Source organism: Amblyomma mixtum, chromosome 10 (assembly GCF_055824585.1).
Source record: "Amblyomma mixtum isolate Tamu chromosome 10, ASM5582458v1, whole genome shotgun sequence".
In the NCBI taxonomy this organism is placed as follows: Eukaryota; Metazoa; Arthropoda; class Arachnida; order Ixodida; family Ixodidae; genus Amblyomma; species Amblyomma mixtum.
In genome coordinates, this window is record NC_143021.1 from 45,979,775 (window position 1) to 46,006,660 (window position 26,886).

General features: G+C 49.4%; 1 protein-coding gene across 2 annotated transcripts in view; it reads right to left on the reverse strand.

The window, feature by feature from the left end:
• The window catches only part of rngo (DNA damage inducible 1 homolog rngo), a 92,513-nt gene that overhangs the window by 8,678 nt on the left and 56,949 nt on the right, over positions 1 to 26,886 (reverse strand). The window contains exons 3-4 of one of the 2 annotated variants that reach the window (XM_089563220.1): positions 12,966 to 13,453; positions 4,758 to 4,926 (exon numbers count right to left, since the gene is read on the reverse strand). In XM_089563220.1, coding sequence (XP_089419346.1) covers positions 4,758 to 4,926; positions 12,966 to 13,453 — 657 coding nt within the window. Of the gene's footprint in view, positions 1 to 4,720; positions 4,927 to 12,965; positions 13,454 to 26,886 lie in introns of both variants that reach the window. The other variant, XM_089563221.1, reaches the window with a different exon arrangement.

The following is a 26,886-nucleotide window of genomic DNA, read 5'->3' on the forward strand; positions in this document are numbered from 1 at the left end:
GTCCCACTGGTGCCATGTTGCTGACAACCTCGATAAACGCAACTTTCCTCAGCATTCTTTGCTGCAACTGCCCTGAGAAAAGGCTAATGTCGGAGAACAAAGTGCACTGGGAAATGAGAGCCCAGGCAGACAGACTTGAAACTCAGTCTAGAATTCCTTGCAGTACGCAGGTGCCCATTCTGCTGTTCTAGAATGCCTTTACCCTTGGTCTCCTTCTTGGTGGCATGTCTGTGTTGCGTCTTATTTCCTGCCCTGTTTTTCCTTTTTTTACGTCCTCCTTTCACATGGACCACAGCAGCCCCTAAAAAGCTTAGCTGACCCCAAATTGCTGTACGCTCCTTTCAAATCTCACGTATTCATTCCCTCTGGAGAACTTTCCGACCAGCAGGATTGTGCGGTGTGCTTTGTTGTAGCCAGCTTGTGGAGACTGTTGTTCCTTCTGTGCAGCCATGGCCCAATCGTGTCTCTCTTGTTCCCCCCCTCGCCTGCTCTTTTCTGCACTCGCAAAGCATTTATTCAAGCCCAGTTTCATGCCAAAGTGGCGGGCACGGCAGGAAACAACAAACAACCTTCCAGCTCTCAGCTCATGCTGCACACAGGTGTCACTCCCACCTGTTTTCACTTATCCACCTGTACTAGTTACAGGCTCTAGTTAGTGCTCATGTAAGAGTACTTGCCGTATTTACACCCATAATAGGTGCACTTTTTTATTTTTTCAGAAAATCCGGCTGAAACTTTTGAGTGCCTATTAGCGGGTGCAATTTCAGGAAATTTTTCGACTCACAATCTTGCGCTTTAAAAGTGAACATACTACATAAACGCACGCATGTGTGAGGGCTGCACCCTGTTTTCCCCGAAGGAAATATTAAAAAAAAAATGAGATCCATGTAAGGGTCGCACAAAACCTTTCCAAGGCCTACGTGGGAATAGCCTTCAAAATGCACGTGCCGCGGCCTCTGCGATCAGCTCCACCTGCGAGTAACAGTGCGCTTGATTGCGGAGGCCATCATCATCATCGTCAACTTTTTCCTCCACCACGAACTCCCGCTATCCACATCAGCATCTCCACCTTTTTGTGCCTGTCGAAGCGTGTGAGTTCACCGTGCTCATGGTTTTCCCGCCGAGCATTGCTATTTTAGCACACTGGGCAAGCACCTTAATGGCTGGGAGTTTGCTCTGAGCACGGCAAGCGTGCGGCAGGCCGGAAACTCGACTTAGCAGAGAAGTGTGGCAGTTGCGACTGTGGTGTGCCTAAATTTTTGTATGTGACTCCAAGTGGCGCAGTTTTCGTGGGCTGAACTCGGCAAGATTTCCGGCTGGAGACGAAGCTTTCGAAACAGACATGTAAAGTGAGCACCTGCAGAATTCAGCATGCGTGGCTGTTCCACACGATGTCGTTGTACATGCTGTGGGTCTGCAGCAGCTGCGACGGCAGCAGCACTAGTGAGGACTAGTAGTGAGTTCAGGAAAAACATTTTAAAAATAAAGATTGGGTTGTGAAATGTGCGCGAGTTTTTTTGTTTTTTTTTCACACCTGATATCATGGGGCTGGAGGGCATTGTGTAAAAACAGTATTGATAACAGTGGCAAGTTCGGGCTGCGCCTATTATGCACGGAAAGAAAAAAAATCAGATTTTTTGTGACCAAACTGGGGGGTGCGCCTATTATGCAAGTAAATACGGTGTGTAGCTCGCAGGCACAGAGGGATTGTTGATTAAAAATTCTTCCATGACGCAGGCACCTAACACAGTTCACTAGTATGGCCTGTATAAATATGGGCTACAAGTGCGTAACTTTTCTGGGAAAAAAAAAAAACTTTTTCAATGTACATTATGAACCAACCAACCTTATTATTAATATTTTGCCAATATGGAGAGAGTTGCTATTTGAATGAAAAACAAGGTGAAAATGCACACAGCCCACAGGGGCTCCCATATTTCTTGCTTAAATATGGGCAGGGATGAGCACAAAACTGCGACTGGCTTAACCAGACATTTTGTGGCACCAGTGGGAAAGGGAAGTGCCTCCGTGGTGGCTGCCTCTTTCATACCCTGCAGTGCCCATCTGCCAGGTTGCATGAATGCCCCCCCCCCCTCCACGGGAAACACCCTGGGGGCAACAGTTGCTGACCCTCCCTCCAAGTTCCGGACCGTGTTGCACGGGAGACTGGTGGAGGGGGAGGGGGGGGGGGGGGGGGGCACAGCACCAGCACAATACTTAGCACAACAAAATGTCATGGTTGCAAAACTTGTTGAAAAATATCTAAGTCCGCTGACCTGCACAGCAGACATAACAAAGCCAACGCAGTACAGAAAAGTAAATGCAACGCAAAATTGACTACCGCCAATAATCGCAGCCAAAGTAATTGCAAGCAAGCAAAAATATGCATTTCCATGTGCAAAAAAAAAAGATGAGTGCAAACTTCCATTCTGCACGCTAGGCATTGTAATACAGTCAAACCCACTATTGCTATAACTGGGCTGTGCCGAAAAAGGAAACAATGACAAACTTCAGAGAATTAATTGACAGGAAGGACCTGGAGGGATTCGATTGCTCTAATGCCTATAAAAGCTCATTCATTAGAACTTCAGGGGACCAGAAAAATGTTCAAGCTATCGAATGACCCTGAAAAACTTACAAGAACTGATTGCATCACGGTATATTTGTTTGGTGAACGACTGGACAATGGTTGCTTGCTTTCGAGATGAGAATGGCACAACAATTTTAATTTTTTTTTTGTTTCAATCGATGTTTTATTGCATGCATACTATAGGGAGCGTCGTAGCAGAACTGCTCAAAAGTGGTGAGGTCCACCCCGACAATGATCACGGTGCGATGTGCAAGCACTGCCACTCCACCACTACTGCGTCACACCCCTCACAAGCGGCACCGTCTCCACTGCACAAGCAGCGCATGGCACGTGACGAGCGCAGAGTGTCGGCGCACTGGAAGCACTGCAGAAACAACCACGAGGTTGATTGTGACCGCGCCAATCAGCGCGCAGTTAGCTGGCTGCTACGGGCTTGCACGAAGCTCAGAAAAGCAAAACCAAAAGTACACGGTCTGACTGATTTCGAGACGGAGCCATGCGTTGGTCATCATGCCTGGTGTTGTACGCACATCTCAGGTGCACGGATGACTATGCAGCACAGAATTCAGGTTTGAGTGGGGCTACCTGGTCAATCACGTCAGGCCAGTCATACCTGGACGCAGGCTCCCTTTGGGAGTGCAACGGAATTAACCGGTGCGAGACCCGTAGTGTCCGAATTAGCGAGCGTATGACGTCGCAGACTTACATGGGCGTTGGCCAGGAATGTGCTGGCAGTTCGAATTATCCGGATTTACAAATTGACGTAGGTCGAATGACGAGCTTTTGCTACAATATTACTACCTACAAAGGTTCCCGTTTATTGCTGTCCACACCGGTGACAGGTACCATGATCGTCTCGTCGGTGAATCTGTCACGGCTGCATCACCAGCGTGCAAGAATCCTTTTACTCACCATGCCGCAATCATCACTGCACAGGCAGGAGCTTTGCGTGCCTCCGCATCCAGCCAGCTTTCCAGAAGTAATTCTTACGAATAAATCCAAACAGCATGCAGAACCAAGGGTACAGAGACAGCTGACAAGAGGAAAAACCAAGCTGGCAATGTGCGTGCACTGCACTGACTGATTGGGAGTCCACGTGGTCAATGTAGCAATGCAGCAGCTTGCCCGACTCCTGTATTTGGGACAGGGGAAGATGGGACAGCACACGTGCTGCCAGCCAGAATGCAAAAATAAAGAGAAACGACCTGGCGCATTCTCTCTCTGCTAGCAGTGCACCCCTGAGAAGCACTGACAATGGACTGCCCACTTCCCACTCTGCATGGGCCTTTTGCCCAGGGGAGTGCATCCGTCGTTTCTCCTGCGTGCATCGCTGTCACGGGTATCTCTGAGTGCGTGCTCTCTCGGGGCGTTGCTGCACCAGCTCAGTCTGTATGCTGGATCCACACGTGTGGTGAGCGTTTGTTTGTCTCTTTTATGGATGACACTCAGTGATCAGATTTAACTGTTGTCACTGATAATGTGCTATGAAGCACTGCTATAAGCAGTTACTGTACATGGTAAAGTTGTCGGTGCCATGACTGACCATTGTTATATCTGATATATTGTTATAACCGCTAGTTATGTGTGGGTTTTACTGTATTGTAATGAGCCATGTGCAGCAGCACAGAAGAGCGCACAATCTCAAAGGACACCAAGGAGAGAAAGAAGTTGGCCTGTATCAGTCTAAGAGATCCACCGGAAATAAAAGCTATAGCGGAAATAAAGCTTGGCACTGTGATTCTACTGCGAGCGACTGCATTATGGCAAGCCATGTAGAGCATCAATTTTGAGGTACATGTGACCCCTGTTCAACTTCGCAGGAACGCAAGCGCACACCTAGACCATTCCAAAGTGCCTCCAGGCAGCACAGTTTCTCACAGGCACGGGTGCCTTTTATAATGTGTGGAAAAATACATGCTTTTTGATAGCAAATGTAACAGGTGCGTTTTATAACATGAATACACGTATTGCTTCTGGAGCACCACAAAAATGCACCATGGCTCACAGATTTCTGGAGACTACAGACTGTTCCTGAATCCATTCTGTCAATGGCCGATTTTGCGACAGCTGCATCGTGGGAAAAATTTTTGCGCAGGTCCCCATTCGCTGTGGTGCGGCGGGATTAAGCACCTGTGGTCTCAGGGAGGGGAGGATGGGCGGGTATTACCGGCCCGTGCGGTCGGCAGCAGCTGCTCGCTGCCCAGGGTGGAGCCGCTCTGCGAGGCCCCCAGCATCTGCAGGCGCGCACACTCGGGCAGCTCCCCCTCGCCCAGGAAGGGGGTCTCGGTGCCCGTGGTGCCCATCACCAGCACATTGCGCTTGAGGTCAATCAGGCACTGCAACAGCCACAGGGTGAAAGCTACAGTCCTACCCCATTACACCACAGAGCTACAACATGAATGCACAGGCAAATGTATATCACACAGAAAATTAGCCATCACTCGAGAAACTGTCTTTCCCTCAACCCATCTCTGAAGGTCAGCTTTCCCGCATGCACCTGCAGGTGCTGTTGGCGCTACGTAGCATGCGTAAACCAGTGACAACGTCAATTTTCTGTGCCATGGGCGGCGGGCGCGTACCCAGCCACCTGGTGTGTTTTTAGCCCCCTGCGTCTGCTGTGCCTGCTGCCATGTGATCAGCACGCTCGCTGCATTGTGCTGCCATCGGAACTTTTGCATGGTTTTCGTTGTCTGTGTGTGTGCATGACAGCAGCTGCGAAACAGCAACATCCCGTTTTCCATGAAACTTGAAATTATCAAGCGAGTTGACTGAGGTGAGAAAAAATTCAGTCACTTTCCACCAATACGGAGAGATAGGCAAACCTTCAGCCACTCGTGATCGGAAAGAGCAAGTCTGCATGATGTTTGCAGAATCCCGTGAGCACGAAAAGAGAGAGAAGGTTCAAAATACGAGCGTTACATGGATGCCACTGCAGGTCTGGATGGAGTGTTCCCTTCCCTGTTACGCATGAGCATCTAGCGGTGCGTGCTCGCACAGAACCTCCACCTGTGAGGTGAGCTCTGCCACATCATGTTCACAGTGTGCTGGACAAGCTATTCCCACAGCACTGGATGGCCGGCACTGCTGACAGTGTCTGGTCTAGTTTATGGGGGGGGGTTAACGCATCAGGGGACGCTGTAGTGAAAGGCATCTGGACCAGCCGGGGTGTCAGCCCCTTTCACAGGGGGGGGGGGGGGGGGGGGGGGGGTGCCTCAAACTTCTCTGCTTTTCGTTCTTTTGCACTTCAAACATGGAGGAGAGCACATCTACATTTCTCTAGAACAATTAAGGGGAGAGCGAGTCTTGAAATAGTAAAAAAATGTGAAAATTTCTATATTTCAAAAGTTGCACATTCAGGTTTTATACGCTCTAAAGTGCCTGCCTTGAAATTTCCCACGCCTAATTCGACTTCCAACTACTAAAAAATTTATGTCTGACGCATCCACAGTGCGAAATGGCAACTGGGGAGCAAACTCTGCCAACTGCCGCACACACTTCAAATCTGAATCTCTCAGCTTTGTGTTCTCTGCCAACATGGCTAGCCTTACTGAAGTTTCGTTTATTTTCATGGTCCAATTTCAATTAAACTTTTACCACTGAATTCAGAAAGAACTAAATTCTGGAGCTCTGCTATCTTCTTATGACCTGTCAAATTTCGTGAACAGCAATGTCTGCAATTACACATGGTTTGTTCTGGAAGTAATAGGACTCGTCTTTTTAAACAAAATTTATTCAAGAGAATAGTACAAACGATTACAATTTTTCGAGGTCCCTCCGTACCTACACGCTGCTGCCAATGAGTTTTACAGTTTTCGTATGCCTCCAGGAACGCCTGGACCGGAATGCTGTTTAGCTCCCTCGTCAGGGCCTGTTGAACCGCCTCTACCTATCCGTGATGTTTCCCCTTGAGCGTCGATTTTATTCTCGGGAATAGAAATAAGCATGGCGGGGCCAAGTCAAGACTGTAGTGGGGCTGAGGCAGCGTTGCCGCCTTGTGCTGGGCAAAAAATCGGGGTCCTCATTCACATGATGAAGAAGATCCCTGGCAGATCGCTTTCCGGTTGGCCTTTTGCCCCCCTGACAACTATCCCGCAATCAACTTTGCCCACACTTTCCTCATGGCTAAGTTTTCTGTCACGATCTCAAAAACACCTGTTTGAGGAATGCTCAAGTCATCAGCAATCATTCTGATACTCATTCTACGATCACTGTTAAGTAAATGTTTCACTCGCTACACATTTTCATTGGTCTTGCTGGTCGAAGGGCGTCTGAAGCGGTCGTCTTCCTCCACTCTTTCCTTACCTTCTCGGAAAAGCTTGTGCCACTCAAAAAACACCTGATCTACCCATGGAAGCGTCACTGTAGCCCTTCTTAATCATGTTGTGAGTCTCTTTGCCCGTTTTACCAAGATTTAGTCAAAAGTTCATCGCGTATCGCTGATCCAGTAAACGCTCGATGATTCTGCGTGACGAGACGTTTCGACAGGGGTTCACAGTACAAGCGACCTGCTCTCTTCAACGGCTGAGAGCCGACTGCCGATTTTCCCCAGCATTCCCAATATCCCCCTTCAACGATCCTGCACACGCAAACCACCTCTCGTCTGCCCGTTTGCCCAGGAAAAAACCAGTCCTACTACTTTCAGAACAGACCCTGTATTTCAAAATTATGGACCTTTGACATAACTGAATGTTTTTATATAATGATGTCCCTCATTAACAACACAAATTGCATAGCAGGTCTTTGGCAGATAAAATTTCTATCAGAATCAAGAAATGTTGACGAAATGTCTTAAAATGTAATGACCCAGAAGAAATGACCTAATTAGGCTTCAGATATTTTCCCATAATATGGGAACTAATTGAGATATATATTCAAAGTAATTGCATTTTTGAAAACAGGATGAAGGAATACATATGCACACCTAATTCCATTACAATATCTGCAATTGCAAAGGTTTTCATTTTAATACCCAAGTCTTTCCTGATACTTAATAGGTTACCTTCAAGCATTACACCAGGCTCATTTTAGTTTCTTTTTGTTTGCTTTCAACTGGACAGCAATGGAGACACTGAAAGTACAATCGAGCCCACTTGGAACTAGTGCGTTCGTTGTATGCGAAGCTCTCAGCAATGGCAGTCAAAACTACGATGTCACACAAAAAGGCATTGATTTCTTTAAAAAGCCCGTTCCGCATGCCTGCCTCCTCAAAGCAGATCCTCCTACCAGGGCATCTTGCGAGCTTTCCAGCGCAGTCGTTGCTGCTGATGAGCTGCCTCAAGAAGGCTGCGCACTGATAAAACTGTGATTGAAGCAGTGGTCAGTCCTTGTCCCCAATGCTACCCAGCACACACTGACTGACCTTTTGGTCAACTGTACAGTTTCAGTGCCCCCATTTTTGTCGCTTTTTTGGGACTGCCACAATCTTTCAGGGTGGGGGAAAGGCAGTGTGGGGAACAGTGCCTCCTCTGAGTGAGGGGCCCCAGCACATGATCTCACCTCTCTCGTTCGTAATAACGTCCCTTGTAAGTGGGCTCAACTGTAAAGTTTCCTCAGTACCCCACTATTCCCTCCAGCACAATCTGGCATGCATGTCAAACAGGGCTCCTTCTATCAATGCCACAACAGCACATCCACCCCATTTGGGTTATGCTTTTGATGCCTCATCGAATAATAGTTAGTTAATTATATGGGGTTTTATGGCGCATAAGCAACTATGGCTATCATGCGCCAAACACAAGGTTAGATGATGTTATGTCAAGTGTATAGAGGTTACATTATGTAGCCGACCGATATTTCGGACTCTCATAATTCGAACTAGCGCGATATTTCGGACTTCGCTGAGGAACCGTCGCGCACCTGATAGGAATGTGTACATTTTCACGACCGATATTTCGGACTTTGTGGAGTCTAGAAGTTCGAATTTTCGGACTAAAAAAGGCGCCAACAATATTGTGATGATAGTTTTTCAACCGAAAGTTCGTTATTTCGGCCTAATATAGACGCGAGCGGGCATCACTGTCACAACCAACCCATTTGCCGCCACCGCGAAAGGCGCCATCTTGGATTTAAACGGAATCGGACTGGCTTGGATAGGCTTGGCTATTTGTTCTCCACTGTTGCTATTCGAGATGAGTTGCTCTCTATTGCCATCGAGATGTCCTACAAAGGGCGCGCGATCGCATGGAAAACGAACGGCTGCAGCACCGCCCCCCCCCCCCCCCCTCCTGCGGCGCGCGGAGGGGGGGGGGGGGTCGGAGGCGCCCGCTCCCGCTCGCGTCTTCCCGAGGGTTACCCATGGGTTAGCTCGGTCTTTGCGAACGTCATTGCCTCATGCCATGGAGGAAAAAAAACTGAGGAGGGAGCGTCCGGCGACAACCTTGAAGCCTAGTCTTAACAAGTAAAGATATAGCAAAAAAAAGAGTGTCTCCCCCCCCCCGTGATCGCACCACGTGACAGCGTGTGGTAAAGTCTAGCCCCGCTGCGCGCGCGCATGCGCCGATTAGCGCGGCAGACTAACTGTAGATCAACTTCCTTGCTGTAGACGCTCGCGCCGCGGGTCGCGCATACGCGCCATGGAGGAATGATACGCGCGCACTAAAACATACCGGAATCAAAACTTAAAGACCGGCTCGGAGAGCGAAAAACTGAGGGAGAAAACGACGTCAAAACACTCGGCTTGCGAACGCTGGCCGCGTGACGTCATGCTCCCTCAGTTTTTTTTCCTCCATGCCTCATGCAAACTGACTGTTCGTGCATCGAGTGCATTCATTCGCCGCAAGACCGCGGCCGCATCGCACTATCCGTTATCATGATGTGATAGGGTGCGGACATGAAGAAAGCATGGCTATGACTCAGACAGAGTCTAATATTATCGCATGTAGGCCGAACATGGGGAGCGATGATTTTCGCGATTTTGAAAGCCGTTTTTTTCGCAGCATTGTTTATTTTTTTAAATTCACGGATTTTTCGGACTGTTCGATTATTCGGACCATTTTCCGGGTCCCGCCGAGTCCGAAAAATCGGTCGGCGACTAATAGATTTAAAACATTGGCTTTCTTTAGAAACTTACGAACAAGTGAAAACTCGACAAGTGTTTGCTCGCCTAAAAGCAATGCGGGATGAAATGGAATGTGTTCATTGTAAAATACCGTGAAAAATTTTTTCCCAAGTTCTTCGAGATGCGAACAAGAAATTTAAATGTGATTTACTCTGAGCTCCTCACCACACATTTTACACACAGGTTTGTCTTTTTTTGTTAAGAAGTTATGGTGATGTGTGTGACCTATGCGTAAACGACATAAAATTACTTGAATAAAACGCTCTTTATGGCGGCATGATTTCCATTCTTTTAAAATGGGCTTTATGGCATGCAGCTTGTTGTTTCCTTCATTTTCCCAAGCAGCTTGCCACTTGGCTCTTAGTTTGCTATGTACTAACTTCATGTAATCCCTAGGAGGCAAATTCACGTTTTATTTCCATGGTTCTGGTTACTGCAGCACACATGTCGGCTCTCTCATTGTCCCTAATGCCAACATGACTGGGAACCCAGCAGAATTCTATAACATGCTTTTGTGTTGTGACCTTTACTATATTGTGTATGATGCTTCATACCAGTGGCACCGTGGCATTTTTGGAGTTTAATGCTGTAAGGACGCTGAGTGAATCTGTATAAAATGATGCTGTTTTTGATGTTTTCTTTTGTTATTTTCTGTACCGCAACACAAATGGCATAACACTCAGCGATGAAAACTGTAGCACGCGAGGGCAGTCGCACTGCATTTTCATTTTTTCCTTGTATCACTGCGCTTCCTACATGAGCATGAGTTTTTGACCCATCAGTATAAAATGCAGAGTAATTTCTGTATTTTTCTTGTAGTGCTAGATATTCTTGTATTATATGGTCGTGTGGCGTACAGGTTTTCCTGAGGCGTGTTAGTGTGACGTCACACACTGTGGGGAGAGTGTACCACGGTGGTAGCGCTTCGTGTCTCGGGGCAATATTTTTAATTTCATTTAGTGTGTTCAGTGCTTGGCATTTTTCTTCGAAGCGCAAGAGCAACGGCTTAATCGCGTGGGGCTTGTTGTTGAAGAGTATTCGGGATGGGCATTTCGTGACAATTGGGTAACAGAGATGTTTGGGCTGTGAAAGGATTTTGAGGATGTATGTATACAAGTTAGTGCAGTTCTTCGATCTTCTAAGGAAGGTTCATTAGTTTCCACACACAGACTTGCTATCGGGGAAGTTCTGTAAGCACCGGAAGACAACCTTAAACCAAGATTGTGGACAGGATCCAGTCGTTTTATGTGGGACGGTCTTGCTGAGCCATATACTACGGACCCATAGCCTACCTCATCGAATAAGCTGTATTGAAAAAACACACAGAAACAAAAGACACCATTTGAGGGACATGCAGCTTTGGATGCAAGCGCACAATGACCAGTACGACTGCATTCTTTCAAGGGAGAGTAAAGGGGGAGGCTGCACTGATGCATCGGGTGAAAGTAAATATGCCTGTGCTAACCAAAAACAAAGCTTTAATAAGCCAGAAATTTACACATGGCGTCAGTGCTTCCCAATTACTGCAGACGGTCATGCATTCGTAGCAAAAAGCTCGTCACTTGAAACTCCCTTTGTGATTACCACGAGCCCGCCATTGAGGAGGTCTGCGATGCTCTGCACATGACTGGGAGGAGGAGGAGGTGAGTTACCACAAACTTCTCATCTGTGGAACACTCCCTCGTTACAGGGGTCGTTTGGTTGGCTGCTGCTTTCATTATTGCCTGGGAGCAACTCAGTGGTAGAACTGTTCGTGTTTGTCCCCCTCGGACTGTGGGGGCTGGCATGCCAGTGCTCGGATCCTGCTGCTAGCCCTTTGAGCGCTATTAATGAAATGCAGTTGCAACTGATGAAAGTCAACAGAATGTGTGGCACAATCAGTGTCAAGATTGCCCTATTTGACTGTCCTAACATATCCAGTCGTTACTTCTCGCTTTTCTCCCACACAGGCACCTCCTGTCGTGCAGCCTGCACGTATCTGAAGAAGAAAACTGAAGAAGAGGCGGGCACTTAGTGCATCCCACACACCAGGGCCACTGCAGAGTTGCCTTGCGGGCATGGTCTGGAAAACTTGAACATGTGACATGCACTTCTCATGTGCAAGCATGAAGATCATGTGGGCAGGCTGCAGTTGGGGTGGAACATACCCCAATTCCCACAGCAAACAATTTGGGAGTGTGGAAATCGCAATCAGAGCAGCAGAGTTAATTATAAGTCTCACCTGCGGTCATACTGCACAGTTGGTCAATCAATGTGATAACTAGGGCCCGGAAATGTAGGCACTCAAGAACCCCGAAATAGGCAGGCATCTAGGCACTCAAAAATGTTGAAATAGGCGTTATAAAGCAAAAATAGGCGCTTTGAATAATACTCTTTATTCATAAGTATAAGATTTGTAAGTCAAGCACGGAGCGTAGGCAGTCAACTGAAGCAATAAAGCGGATTCTCAGGTTTTCGAACTTGAAGCTCCTTCGGTTTTCGCTAAGCATAGTTTTGTTTAAAAGGCTTCTTTTGACATCACATGAACTAAGTGGCGCGAACCTAAAACGTGAGAGCTGATAAAGGCCTAGGCCTTCAGATGATGCGGCCGTACCGACTCCGCGTAGAAAGACTGATTTGGGAATTTGTTTCTAGGCATCTATTTTTTTCTACTAATTGTTGCATCTTCGTAGAAGCAGTAGCGCCCTTTCCTTCCAGTCCCCGAAGCGCTGCAGTCTGCCGCTACCTTCAACAATTCATCTATTGAGAGTCCAGCCTTTTCCAACTTTGTCATTCTTTCCGTCAATGTTGAAAAGATTGCACTAATGTATGTCAGGTCTCTTTCCAAACTCGCCTTTTGCTACACTTCGAGATAAACACTACGTTCAAGTTACAATTCCAAGAAAAACGTTCGGCGAGACCCGTGCCTTTTGTGCGTGCATTGGTGCGCACCTTTCACCATATATAGGTGTCTCAAAATTGAAAAACGGCACCGAGGACCGAAGTGCCGGATTTAGGCATTTGTAGGCAAAAAGTGCGGTTAAATGGGTAGTATTTCCTAAAAAATGACAAAAAGGCAGGCAAGTGCAAAAATTCCTCGTTTAGGCATTTACAGGCATGTTTAGGCAAATGCCTAAATTTCCGAGCCCTAGTGATAACCAACAAAGCAGAGAGTGATGTTTGATGAGCAATGCAGCATGCGCAATTTTTCCCTCAGATGTGGCACTGAATGACTGCTGCTTATGAGGGGGATACCGCGAAGCTTCGCTTAATGACAGCACATGGACGCTCTCTGGTCGAGCGTACCCTGCAATGATGGGGATGCGGCCCCCCACTCACCTGGTGCCTCTTGAGCATGTCCAGCCCGAGGAGCATGTCCATGGGCTGCTCCTCAAGCACCGAGAAGGAGGAGGTGAGGAAGACGCCCTCGATCTCAATCTGCACCAGGTGGATGCGGCCAATGATGCGCTGGGTGCCCACCCCCTTGGCCACCCCCGCCCACCGGGGGTCCACGAGGCGCATGATGGCACACCGCTCGGCACACGCCTGGCTCATGATGGTCGTCTGGGCCCCCGAGTCGATGAACGCCTTGACGGGGTGGCCGTTGACGCGGCAGTTGATGTACAGCATCACCACCTGGCCAAAGCTCTCCGGGTGGTACTCCATGGCCGCCTCCATGTTGGAGTCTATGTTCTGCTGCCGGATCTCCTCCGCGATCAGCCGCTGGGTCTCGGGGTCGAATGGGTCGGCATTCATCATGCGGATGCGCTGCCGGTCCCGGTCAGACTTCTCCCGCTGCTGCTCCCGGAGGACACGTGTAAACAGCTCTGCAACACAGACAGGGCCCCTGCTCAGCTGCCAGTCTCTGACAACCAAGGCACTCCTTCACTTCGCACTCCCAGCACATTTCCAGGACACCAGATTTCGGTTGTCTCCTTTCTTCAGACATTAAAATATACCTGGACTGCTGCGTGGCATTCACCTACAACTGCTGAATAATGTGGAATGAATCTTCTCTCAGCAGGTGCTTGGTTGCAGGGAAGAACTCCATTGCAGTGCTGTTCGCGTCAGAAGAAAGCAGGCACACTCCATGGAACGCACTACTGTGCACATCCAGAGAGTGGCACACCGAGGACAACAGTGAGTGCTGGGCGAGAGTCGCCTGGAGACCACAGGTGTGCACACCACAAACACAAGATGCATTCTTCCGACACAGCTGAGGGCAATGCTTGCCCGACAGTGCACAGTTGCTGGACACTTGGATAAAGACCACTCTTCGCTGCTTTCCCAAGTGCCCTAATTCGAGGGCAAGGATGCAAATGGGAGCAGCACTTCACCACTACACCATCCTCAAATTCATGCTGGTACTGCACACCTCAAAGAAGAGCGTGCTGCAGATGCTGGATTTTTAATCCTTTCGATAAGCCCCACCATAGTAAAACACTCCAGTACAGAGGAACAACTACTGCTTGGCTAGCCCCCGAAACCCCTTCATCTTTGGACACTGCAAGCAGTTGCCACTATTCCATTCTCCTCAGCCTGCCTATGCCCACTGCAGGGCAAAGGCCTCTCCCATGTCTCTCTCCAATCAACCCCGTCCACTGCCAGCTGTGGTCCTGCAAACTTCTCATGCCCGTATTCACAAACGGATCTTGTGCTCGTCTTTTTCTACCCTGATGTGTTTCACCAAGCAACCCTATACTTAAACGAGACCTTTTCCGGCGCGTCACTGCTCCAGACAGGAAGGGTTTCAAAGGCAGATCCAGGCTTGACTTGACTGCTTACTCATCTGCGTACAGCATGGTATACCGTGACGGTGGATGCAGAGTTTGTCGAAGTTGCAGCCAGAGATGAGAGGTGGTACACATGTGGATGTGTGTTGAGTTTCAAGGCACATGGGCCATCATGCTCAGGGTATAAACACATGTGGATGTGTACCATCTGTGTTCAGGGAGCCTCAAAGCTACTGTACACCACCGAGTGATGCACGAATCCATAAATCCAAGCTGGGCTGCCAGAACTGTGTTTGAGGAGCAAGCAGTGGTGCGCTTCCATGCACAGTGCACGGAGGTTGCTTCGTTCTCCCTAGCTTTGGGGCTGTGAGGGGCCACTTGGAGAGCGAGCCCTGGTTGCTCCTAGGAACACTGCTTCCACAAGCACGCAACTCCACTCGAGTGATGACTGCCACTGTGGTGTGTGGGAAAGAACTCATTTCTTTATCACTGCTCATGTGAACTTTACCAAGCATACGGTAAATAAAAGCAATGAGAGTTTTTGAAACGTTACAATACAGCATTGCAGTGGAGTTTTAGCTTCCATCACCTAAGCATCGTTTATGCTTAGGATATCTCTGTTTTGATAATTATTCTCCAGTTTAGCTAAAGTGCCTTCATAGGCTGCCGAGGTCAAAATGATGTCGGAACCAGAGCATTCGATTAGAGCAGCTAGTGTACAGTCTGTGGACCATGTGCTCCTCAAGCAAAGCTTAGCTCTGCTAAAAGTGGAGTTGAAACTCAAAATTTTGTTCTTTCTGTTGTGTCCCCTTGTTGCTTTTGTGTGTGTGCGCCCCCGCATCCTCCTCCTAACGACCACTCGCATCCTCCTCCTAACGACCACTCGCATCCTCCTCCTAACGACCACTCGCATCCTCCTCCTAACGACCACTTGCCCCTCGTCGCACGCTGTCGCCAGATGCCCCCCCCATGGTGCGCCCCCGCATCCTCCTCCTGTTTTGGGAAGCCACTCCCTCCCGTGGACGCTTCTCCGCTCCCTCCTTTCTTCGGGCGGCCAGTTCGGCTCCTGCCTCGGTCGACGCTGGTCGCACCCTCATCGGCTTTAAATAAACGAAGTCTTAAAGTACCGTGTGCGTCTTTCGCTGCATTCAACACAGCGACCGGACACGACAGTGGCGACGAGAAAGTGGATTCGACCCGCGCTACGCAACGCTATTGACAAGCCATGGCTACGCGAGGGTTTCCCAATCAGATACCAGAATTCAACGGCTCACCGCGGTCATCGTGGGTTGGACGCCTTCAGTTCTACTTTGAAGCTAACAACATCACAGACCCAGCCTTGAAGAGGGCCAACCTGCTGACGCTGTGCGGGGAGCAGACCTACGATACTGTCTGCGCCCTTATTCAGCCAAGCACACCAGCGGCAGTGTCTTACGACGACATCGTATCAGCACTGCAAAAGCACTACGACCCGAGGCCATCAGAGGTCTACAGCCGGGCTCGCTTCCAACGACGAGATCAACTGGGAGGAGAAACTGTGAGCGCCTACGTAGCCGCGCTCAAGAAGCTCGCTGCCGACTGCAATTTTGGAACGCTGTCGACAACAGCTACCGGGCAGGAGGGAGACGCAGCTTCTTCTGCTAACACCACCATGCTTCCCTTGGACGTGATGTTACGCGACAGATTTGTGTGCGGACTGAGTGACGAGTCACTGCAGCAGCGCCTGTTCGCTGAGAAGGACCTCACATTCAGCAAAGCTTACGACATCGCCGTTCGAGCGGAGAGCGCCGGTCACCAGCAGAGAGGGATTCGCCGGAACACCGAGCCGGTACACCAGACAAGCAACCAGGTGCGCAAGCCTTCTGTTGTTGTAAAATCGGTCAAAAAGGCACAACGCTGCTGGCGGTGTGACGACCAACACAACCCCCAGGGATGTCGATTCCAGTCAGCCACGTGTAATTTTTGCCACAAGCGAGGGCATATCGAAAGAGCATGCATTACGAAACGGAGACTTGCCAAGATAAAGTCACCTTCCCAGCCTAATCACAGCGTCAACGCCTCAGAGAATACGCCGCTATCTGATCTCCATGGAACAACATCAGCAACACCATCTGTGTTGTACGACCTGAACACCATGAATCTCGGCACGCGACCGAAGATTTTTACAGAAGTAAGCGTACATCACCAGCTGATTAAGTTCGAGGTGGACTCCGGCGCAGCCTGTACTCTGATCAGTGAGGACACGTTCCGAACTTCATGGCCATCTGACGCACCCGCCCTGCAACAAGACGACACGCACCTGCGAACGTGGTCAGGACAGAATCTGCCACTATTGGGCTCTGCCAACGTGCAGGTTAACTACAACGGCCAGACCCATACGCTACCTCTGCTTGTTGTGAAGGGCACAGGATCAAGCCTTCTAGGGAGAAACTGGTTTTCTCCACTAGGCGTGATGATATGCGGCATACACCAGACGCCGAGCCAGAACATGGTTGAGCAACTGCAAGAGAAATACGAAAGAGTATTCTCGGAAGAGATTCCAGGAAACGAAGGGCCCCCGGTCACACTGGAGTTGTTGGACAACGCGCAACCCAAATTTCTGAAGGCCAGGCCGGTGCCGTTTGCTCTCCGAGATTCAGTTGAAAAAGAGTTGGACAAACTGGAGCAGCAAGGTGTCATCGAGCCGACGCAGCATTCAGAATGGGCCACACCACTTGTCGTAGTTCGCAAGAAGAACGGAACCATACGCCTCTGCGGAGACTACCGGAGCACCGTCAATCTTGCGACTAAAGCGTCCTCTTACCCGCTACCGACACCTGAAGAAGTATTCAGTGTACTACGTGGCGCAAGAGTCTTCAGCACATTGGACCTCACCCAGGCGTATCAGCAGCTGAAGGTGAGCGAGTCAACTGCTGAATTATTGGCAATTAACACACTGAAAGGCTTGTACAAAGTCAAGCGACTGCCTTTTGGCGTAGCTGCAGCCCCGGCCATATTTCAAAAATTCATGGAGACAGTGCTTCAGGGCATCCCAGGAGTTTGTGTCTACCTTGACGATGTCATCATCAGTGGCACTTCCACTGAAGAGCATGCAGTGCGCCTAGAGCTCGTTCTCGAAAGGCTAGCAAACGCTAATTTGTGCATAAGCAAATCGAAGTGCTGTTTTGCGGTGCCAGAGGTGCAATTTCTGGGACACCGAATTGATGCGGAAGGCATTCACCCTACCGAGGACAAAGTGCGAGCGATCACAGAAGCACGAGCTCCAACAAACAAGCAGGAGCTACAGGCTTTTCTCGGACTCTTGACGTTCTACGACCGGTTCTTGGAACAAAGAGCTACCGTGGCCAACGACTTATACCAACTCCTTCGGAAAGATGTGACATGGACATGGTCGCCACGCCATCAGCAGTCATTCGATGCCCTGAAAGACCTGATTCGAAGATGTACAGTCCTCCGCCACTACGACGAAAGGAAGCCTCTGCTTTTGGCTTGCGACGCATCACCGTACGGAGTCGGCGCGGTTCTATCGCAAACTGACGAGCAAGGAAGGGAAGCTCCCATCGCCTTCGCCTCACGTACGTTGTCGCAAGCAGAACGCAACTACGCGCAACTTGACAAAGAAGGGCTAGCCATCGTCTACGCGGCGACACATTTTCACCAGTACATTGCCGGCCGGAAGGTGACCTTTATAACCGATCACCGACCGCTATTGGGCATTCTGGGACCACAAAGGCCTATGCCACCAACTTTGTCTCCGCGAATGACACGTTGGTGCATCAAACTCTCAGCGTACGACTACGCTCTGGTCTACCGCAATGGGAGTAAACATCAAAACGCCGATGCGCTAAGCCGTCTGCCACTAGACGCAACTGTTGACGAACCATTTCCACCAGGAGACGTTCTGATGTTCGAAGCACTGCCAGAACCTCCGCTTACAGCAGGCACAGTTGCAGCATCTACGCAGAAGTGCGCAGCTCTCCGGCTAGTTTACACAGCTGTTCAACAAGGCAACGTGCATAAACTCAAAGGGGACAACTTCGACGCTTACCGCAGGCGAGCTACAGAGTTGAGCACCCATCGCGGCTGCATCATATTTGGGTCCCGAGTTGTGATGCCGAGAGAACTACGCGCACAAGCTATGTCTCTCATCCACGCCGGACATCGGGGCATCGTTGCAATGAAAAAGTGTGCCAGAAGCTACATGTGGTGGCCTGGCATTGACAACGACATCGAAACAGTGGTGCGAGAATGCAAGCCTTGCCAGAGCAGCCGGAGCGCCCCGCCGAAAGCTCCTGTCCCAGAATGGGAAAAGCCAGACACGCCATGGCACACACTGCACATTGATTTTGCAGGACCAATTGAGGGCTGCACTTTCCTTGTGGTCGTAGATGCCTACACAAAGTGGCTTGAGATAAGGCAAATGGGACAGACGACTTCGGCAGCAGTCATTGACAACCTCCGATCACTATTTGCAACGTTCGGCCTGCCGCGCAAGGTAGTGTCGGACAACGGAACACCGTTTGTGTCTGCGGAGATCCTCAAGTTTTATCGCGACAACGGGATCTCATCAGTTACATCGGCCCCCTACCACCCAGCGACAAACGGACAAGCCGAGCGCTACGTAGCCGAGCTAAAACGCGCCCTTGAAAGAGATCAGACAGGCTCGCTGCAGCGCCGCCTTGCGCGCTTTCTCTTCAAGCAGCACACGACGGTTCAGAGCACAACAGGCGAGACCCCCTCGAAAATGATGTTCGAGCGTGAAATGCGAACCCAGCTCACAGCCATCCTCCCCGAGCCAAAGGCAGAGACGTTCCAGGAAGAAAAAGCAATTCCGCGCTGCGGCACGCTTAATGAGGGGCAGCGCGTCCTCGCCCGACAGTTTCTGAAAAAGCCACGCTGGGAGGAAGCTACAATTGTCAGACGCATAGGCCTGCGCTCTTGGCTCGTCAACATACATGGCACAGTAGCACGCCGACATCTCAACCAGCTGCGTAGATTTACGACGCCGTCTGAGAGCTGTCCGCCAGCGGAGAGAGCACGTGCACCATCTTCCCACATAGCCTGGCACCTCTTCCCGGAAGAAGAGACTTCGCCCAGGACAGACCTAGGAGACACAGCGAACAACAGCCAGCCTACAAGTGTTTCTCCCCCGAGCGCACAAAGCCAGCGCGCCTCCACGCGTGAGCGCCGACCCCCTGCACGATACCAGGCAACTTTCTAAGGGGGAAGGAAGTGTTGTGTCCCCTTGTTGCTTTTGTGTGTGTGCGCCCCCGCATCCTCCTCCTAACGACCACTCGCATCCTCCTCCTAACGACCACTCGCATCCTCCTCCTAACGACCACTCGCATCCTCCTCCTAACGACCACTCGCATCCTCCTCCTAACGACCACTCGCATCCTCCTCCTAACGACCACTCGCATCCTCCTCCTAACGACCACTCGCATCCTCCTCCTAACGACCACTTGCCCCTCGTCGCACGCTGTCGCCAGATGCCCCCCCCATGGTGCGCCCCCGCATCCTCCTCCTGTTTTGGGAAGCCACTCCCTCCCGTGGACGCTTCTCCGCTCCCTCCTTTCTTCGGGCGGCCAGTTCGGCTCCTGCCTCGGTCGACGCTGGTCGCACCCTCATCGGCTTTAAATAAACGAAGTCTTAAAGTACCATGTGCGTCTTTCGCTGCATTCAACACAGCGACCGGACACGACACTTTCATCTCCACAAGTGTGGTCTCCAGCCACCGGCTAATGATACAGCTGCCAGCTTTGTTTTACAAACACACGGTCCACAGATTTTTGTCCCCGACTGTACCTAATAGTAACACACGCCTTTCAGAAATTTTGAGAGGTGTATTTCAGCACCAGGAGTTGCATGCCATAGCATATTTATCAGGCCTTTTTTAAATAAAACAGACCACACATAAAAACCATTCCAAACTCTTTTACTGCAGATTATATTCACACACAAAATATGTGAATTGGGGGAATTTCGAGCGCACTGCCAACACAGCGCAGAAATGAAAACCTAGCGACACAGCACCACAGAGCGACACCCATGCTCTGCCACCTGTCGTCCGCAGCAGCAATGCCCTTGGGAAAACACAAGCAACCGAAAAAATACACCGGGGCATGCATGCGATGCTGGACATGGTTCCAGGAACGTGGAGACATGCTTTGGCATGCACCCTGACCTCTGGCAGTGAAGAAATACAGCCGGCAGTGTTTTGCACGCTGGTTTTGAGTTTGGTTTCAGTGCTGTGGATTACAAAACAGTGGGCCTGTCAATCTGCACTGTGACCTCTGAGGCCATTTTGAGCACCTATCTCCACCTCCTCTGAGCACGGCCAGCCACAGATGCGAAGGAACAACTGCAGAGTGTCAGGATGGAGGCACACGGCTCCCAACAGCGCCCTCTGGCCATTCCACCCGCACACTCCTGGCACTGTAGGCTTCATGGCAGGGGTGTCCAGTGTTTTCAGATGTGTCAGCATCTGCACCATGCTCTGTTCTTAGCTCCACAAAGTATCGGGACCATTTTCTTCAACAACGAGCACTAAAAGACATGGACTGGAAGAACGAGACACACACTGTGCTGAACTGACCACTGAAGTTCTGTTCACGAAGCATTCCTTTTTTTCATACACAACAGGTGACAAAAAGTCGACATTCTGTCCCACCATATGTTCCTTCGCCTTCTCCCCTCTAGAAATGCCCTTCCCTTTGCTAAAAGACATGCTGCTCACGCATGCATCTTTGCCTTCAGCGATGATCTAGCCTCGACGATTTCCTCGGCCATTTCGTCATGTTCTCGTCTGTCCTTTGATAGCAGGCTTCACAGTCGCATTCACAACAATCGATGATGAGATTCCCATCGCCTTTTTGCTCCAAGTGCTTCCGATGCTCACACAGCCGCTCATTCAAACACCGCCCAGTTGTGCCGCAAGTCAGTGGAATCCTGTAAACTACCCCTTCTGCACAGCCAACCATGGGGACTTTGTGTTTCGTTTAACATCCCTTGGCTTTTCTTTCAGGATATGTCATTATTTTGCACAATTTTTCCAAATTGTCCAGCGCCAAAAAAAAAAAAAACACCTATGAGTACGAATGCTTAGTATCATGGCTGTCTTATGCTTTCCTCTCAGCAAATCCTGGCTGGTCACCGCACCCTTACTGTGAAAAATGTTGAGCAGGCCTTCTGCCACCGATACCTGGTTGGGATATCCTTTAGGCCCAGCCACTTGCTGCTCAAAGCCATTTCTTCAGAGCATTCTGAAAACATAGCTTCACAATAGCTCTCTTCGCACGAGTGTGCAGCAGGCCTTTGTTTCCTCTGGGCTGGTACATCCATCATCATCAGCCTGAGTATGCCCACTGCAGGGCAAAGGCCTCTCCCATGTCTCTCTCCAATGAACCCTGTCCTTTGCCAGTTGCGGCCACCGTATTCCCTTACAATTCTTAATCTCATCCGCCCACCTAATTTTTTGCCGCCCCCTGCTACGCTTGCCTTCTCTTGGAATCCACTCCGTTACCCTTAAGGACCAGCGGTTATCTTGCCTGTGCATTACATGCCCTGCCCAAGCCCACTTCTTCCTCTTGATTTCAACTAGGATGTCATTAACGTGCGTTTGTTCTCTCACCCACTCCACCCGCTTCCGATCCCTTAACATCACACCTATCATTTTTCTTTCCATAGTTCACTGCATTGTCCTTAACTTAAGCTCAACCCTCTTTGTTAGCCTCCACGTTTCTGCCCCACGGGTGAGTACCGGTAAGATACACCTGTTGTGTACTTTTCTCTTGAGGGATATTGGTAAACTGCCATTCATGATCTGAGAGAACCTGCCATATGGGCTCCACACCATTCTTATTCTTCTAGCTATTTCCCTCTCATGATCCGCATCAGCTGTCACTACCTGCCCTAAGTAGACATATTCACTTACTACTTCCAGCACCGCGCCACCAATTGCGAACTGCAGTTCCCTTGCAAGACTGCTGAACATTACATTGGCTTTCTGCATGTTAATTTTTAGCCCCGCTGTTCTGCTCTGCCTGTCTAACTCATGGTCATGCTTTGCATTTCATGTCCTGAGTGACTTATCAAGGCAATGTCATCAGCGAATCACAGATTACTTAGGTATTCTCCATTAACTCTTATCCCCAAATGTTCCCATTTCAGGCCCCGGAGTACCTCCTGTAAGCAGGCAGTGAAGAGCAATGGGGAGATCGTGTCTCCCTGCCTGACACCTTTCCTTACTGGAATGTTATTGCTGACTTTATGGAGGACTATGGTAGCTGTGCACTCGTCATAAATGTCTTCCAATAATGTCACATAAAACTCTTCCACAGCCCGATTCCGCAATGCCTGCATGAAAGCTGAGGTTTCCACTGAGTCGAATGCTTTCTCGTAATCAATGAACGCTATATATAGGGGTTGGTTATATTCCGCTTATTTCTCTATCACCTGATTGATTGCGTGAATATGGTGCATTGTCGAGTATCCTTTACGAAAACCTGCCTGACCATTTGGCTGATTGAAGTCCCAGGATGTCCTGACCCTAGTAGCGATTACATTGGTAAATACCTTGTAGGCAACAGACAATAAGCTGACTGGTCTGTAATTCTTCAAGTTCTTGACGTCTCCTTTCTTATGAATTAAGATAATGTTAGCGTTTTTCCAAGTGATAAGGTACGCTTGAGGTCACAAGGCATTGCGTATACAGGGTGGCTAGTTTTTCAAGCACAGTCTCTCCTCCATCCTTCAACAAATCTGCTGTTATCTATGATTTTCACCAGCCGCTTTCCCCTTCTGCATCATTGTATCATTTCCTGAAAGAGACAGCTTGATGTCCAGGAACCGAATGGTGCCTTCAATCATTGTTTCATATGCCATTGTTAATGGGCTTAGGGACTCAAGTAAGAACAGCAAGTAGCTCTTGTGCAGTACATTCATAGTGACATTCAAGGTGGTTAAAAGCACCAAAAAAATCACCCATGAATCGGAACGCCTTTACGCCCTTCACTTTGTTTTGTTTCTGCAAATGGCCTGCCAATATTTTGTCACAATGAGCAAGAAAATTATTACTCTGGTTCTTGCATCGCGCAAGAACCAATGTGATAAACCACACCCTTCCAAGTTACGCACGTCCAGGCAAAGTCAGCATTTCTAGAAAATTATTACAGAGGGGAGAAGGAACATGTGATGGGACAGAGTGTCGACCTTCTATCACGTGCCCTGCATAACAAAAGGAATGCTTCTCCAACAAAACCTCAGTGGTCAGTTCAGCGGAGTGTGTGTGTGTGTCTCGTCCTTCCAGTCCATGTCTTTTAGATTGGGTTTTGAAGATGCTCAACCAAATTGGCCAGCAATGGAGTGCACTGAAGTCTAGTTTAAGAGAACTTCTTGCTGGGCTAGTTGGTAATTCATTGTAAAAGTAAAGGCGCCAAAAAACCACACACACACACAAGACAAGAGAACGGGACAGAGCGCCTCCCGTTCTCTTGTCTTGTGTGTGTGTGTGGTTTTTTGGCACCTTTACTTTTACAATGAAGTCTAGTGTTTGACGGAAACCCGTCTGGTCGGGATGGTACATGACGAAATTAGAAGGCACCGACCAAAAGAAAAGATGAGATGACGTTTCGGCTCCCCCACAGGAGCCTTGTTCACAATGAGGCAGAACGTAGCTGCGTTGTCCATTTTATACACGGCGCAAGAGCGAACCCAGGCACCTGGCGTAGATTGGGGGCAAGTTTCCGTCATTCCGATTAAGCGTATGTGCTGTCGTCTGGATAATCAGCGATTCCAGATAGAGGCATGATATTTTGTCCTTTTCTTTTTCGATCACACGTGCCTCTGCCCAGTCTATGTTGTGTTTGGCGGATACTGCGTGCTCTGCAAGCGCGTTTTTGATCTGCGCGCCGGTTTTTGGCGTCACTCTTGTGATCACGCAGTCTCCGCTCAAAGTCACCCGACTCGCCAATGTACACAGATGGGCAGTCCGCACATGGGATCGAATAAATAACACCTGGGAACTTTTCCTTCTTCAGTTTATCTTTGACGTGCACAAGCTGACTCCTCAGCTTTCGAGCGGGTACATGTGCGGTCTTTACATTGTATGACCGTAATATGCGCGCCAAAGGTTCGCTGATGCCAGGGACATAGGGAATCGCGGCTCGTTTCTGGGTTGCGGGATGTGCCTGCAGCCTGGGACGTTCCCATTGACGCTGTACTGAGTCCATGACGTGTACAGGACAGCCACAGGTGGACAAGTCTCGCCGTACACGTACATCTTCAGCAATCCAGTCTTCTCCTCTGGAACACACTTCTTTTCGTCGGAGGAGCGAAGACACCACAGAATGTTTCTGGCAATCAGGGTGAACGGACTTAAAATGGAGATAACGGCCGGTGTGCGTGGGTTTCCTGTAAACAGTGAAATTTAGACGTGAGGACTGTCTCGAAACGAGAATATCTAAAAATGGGAGATGGCCGTCGATTTCCTCTTCAACGGTGAACTGTATGCTAGGTTCCAAGCTGTTAAGGTGAATAGCAAAGTCATGTAATGCTTCTTTCTTCAGGATGCAAAAACATATGGTCATACGATGTAAAGACCGCACATGTACCCGCTTGAAAGCTGAGGAGTCAGCTTGTGCGCGTCAAAGATAAACTGAAGAAGGAAAAGTTCCCAGGTGTTATTTATTCGATCCCATGTGCGGACTGCCCATCTGTGTACATTGGCGAGTCGGGTGACTGAGCGGAGACTGCGTGATCACAAGAGTGACGCCAAAAACCGGCGCGCAGATCAAAAACGCGCTTGCAGAGCACGCAGTATCCGCCAAACACAACATAGACTGGGCAGAGGCACGTGTGATCGAAAAAGAAAAGGACAAAATATCATGCCTCTATCTGGAATCGCTGATTATCCAGACGACAGCACATACGCTTAATCGGAATGACGGAAACTTGCCCCCAATCTACGCCAGGTGCCTGGGTTCGCTCTTGCGCCGTGTATAAAATGGACAACGCAGCTACGTTCTGCCTCATTGTGAACAACGCTCCCGTGGGGGAGCCGAAACGTCATCTCATCCTTTTTTTGGTCGGCGCCTTCTAATTTCGTCAATGGAGTGCATATTGCAACCGCGCTAAATGACGAGGGATGAAGAGAGGAAAGCACAGGACAAGACGCGGAAATTCAACCAAGGTTTACACGTCTTGTCCTGTGCTTTCCTCTCTTCGTCCTGCGTCGTTTTGCACGGTTGCAATATGCACTCCATTGTCAACCACCAACTAGTCCGCCTTCACTTGTTACTTGGCCAGCAAGCCACTCTACATATCAGGACAGTGAACAAACAAATAAAAAAAAGCCGCCAGCTTTAAATGGCGGTTATGTACAGCAGAGAATGCTTTCCGTAATTTGTCAGGGCGCAGACTGTAAGCCCAAAAGCAGGCCGATTGGCTACGAGGAATGCATTGGGGAGACAGCTTTTCCTCAAAATACGTGCTCATTCTCAGCTTGCCCATTGCAAAGAGAATGTTTTCTTGCACATGCCGGGTCTCCCCACGTGCTTGAATTCTGTGTAGAGCAGCAGTCTCAAACACATGCAAGCATTACTTTGTGGTACTCTTCCAGTTAAGCTGGTTTCAATCACTTCTGTCGTGTTCACAGGGATACACCACAGCTATGAACGCTTGTTCAGATAAATGCTACTGTGTCCAGTAGTCACCACAAGCTGTTAATAAATTTAACATAGAATATTCAGATTCTGTCTCCCGTACAATGGTCAGCTAATCCCTCAGTTTACACTTAACTAGAAAAAGAAAACGTTCAGCAGACGATGTACCCAATAGTACAGTGTTAATGCTGGGCAAGTTAAAGCAGAATACGGTACTTTTTTTCTGCTCCTAGCTGGGTAATCTCCACCATAATGTTGATACCACACAGCAGTGTAACAGCATACACGACAGAAGAGTACTGACAGAACTACACAGTGAAGTTCAATGCTAATGAACAATAACACATGAGGAGCTTAATTTTCAATACTGTCCTCCAGTTCATATCTTGTTTCCCTGAGCAATGATTTTTGAAGATATAGTAGAACCCCTTTGCAGTGCTACGCAGTGATGGCGTAGGGGTAGAGCAACCACCTCGCATGAAAGAGGACCGGGGTTCAAATCCCGGTGCAGCGAAATTCTCCACCGGGTTTAAAAAAAAACTCCGAGTGTGGATGAAATTGCATAACCAGGCCTGGGGTTCCACCTGATCTTGGTGAATAGCACCGACAACGCACTTCCTCACCAGAGCAGTACTGGGCCACCCTGGTGCAGTACTTGGCCACAAGCTTCTCTACGAACAACCCCATTAACCCTCAGTCCCCAGCGGCTGTGGAGCAACTGACCAAGGCAACAGTCAGGCATGCGATGCAGCGGAGGCTGCTAAGAATCTCTGGCTCTGGACAGGCGGCCATTGGAAACTGAACCTGGCAACGTTTAACGCAAGAACCTTATCCAGTGGGGCTAGCCTAGCAGTGCTGTTGGCGGAA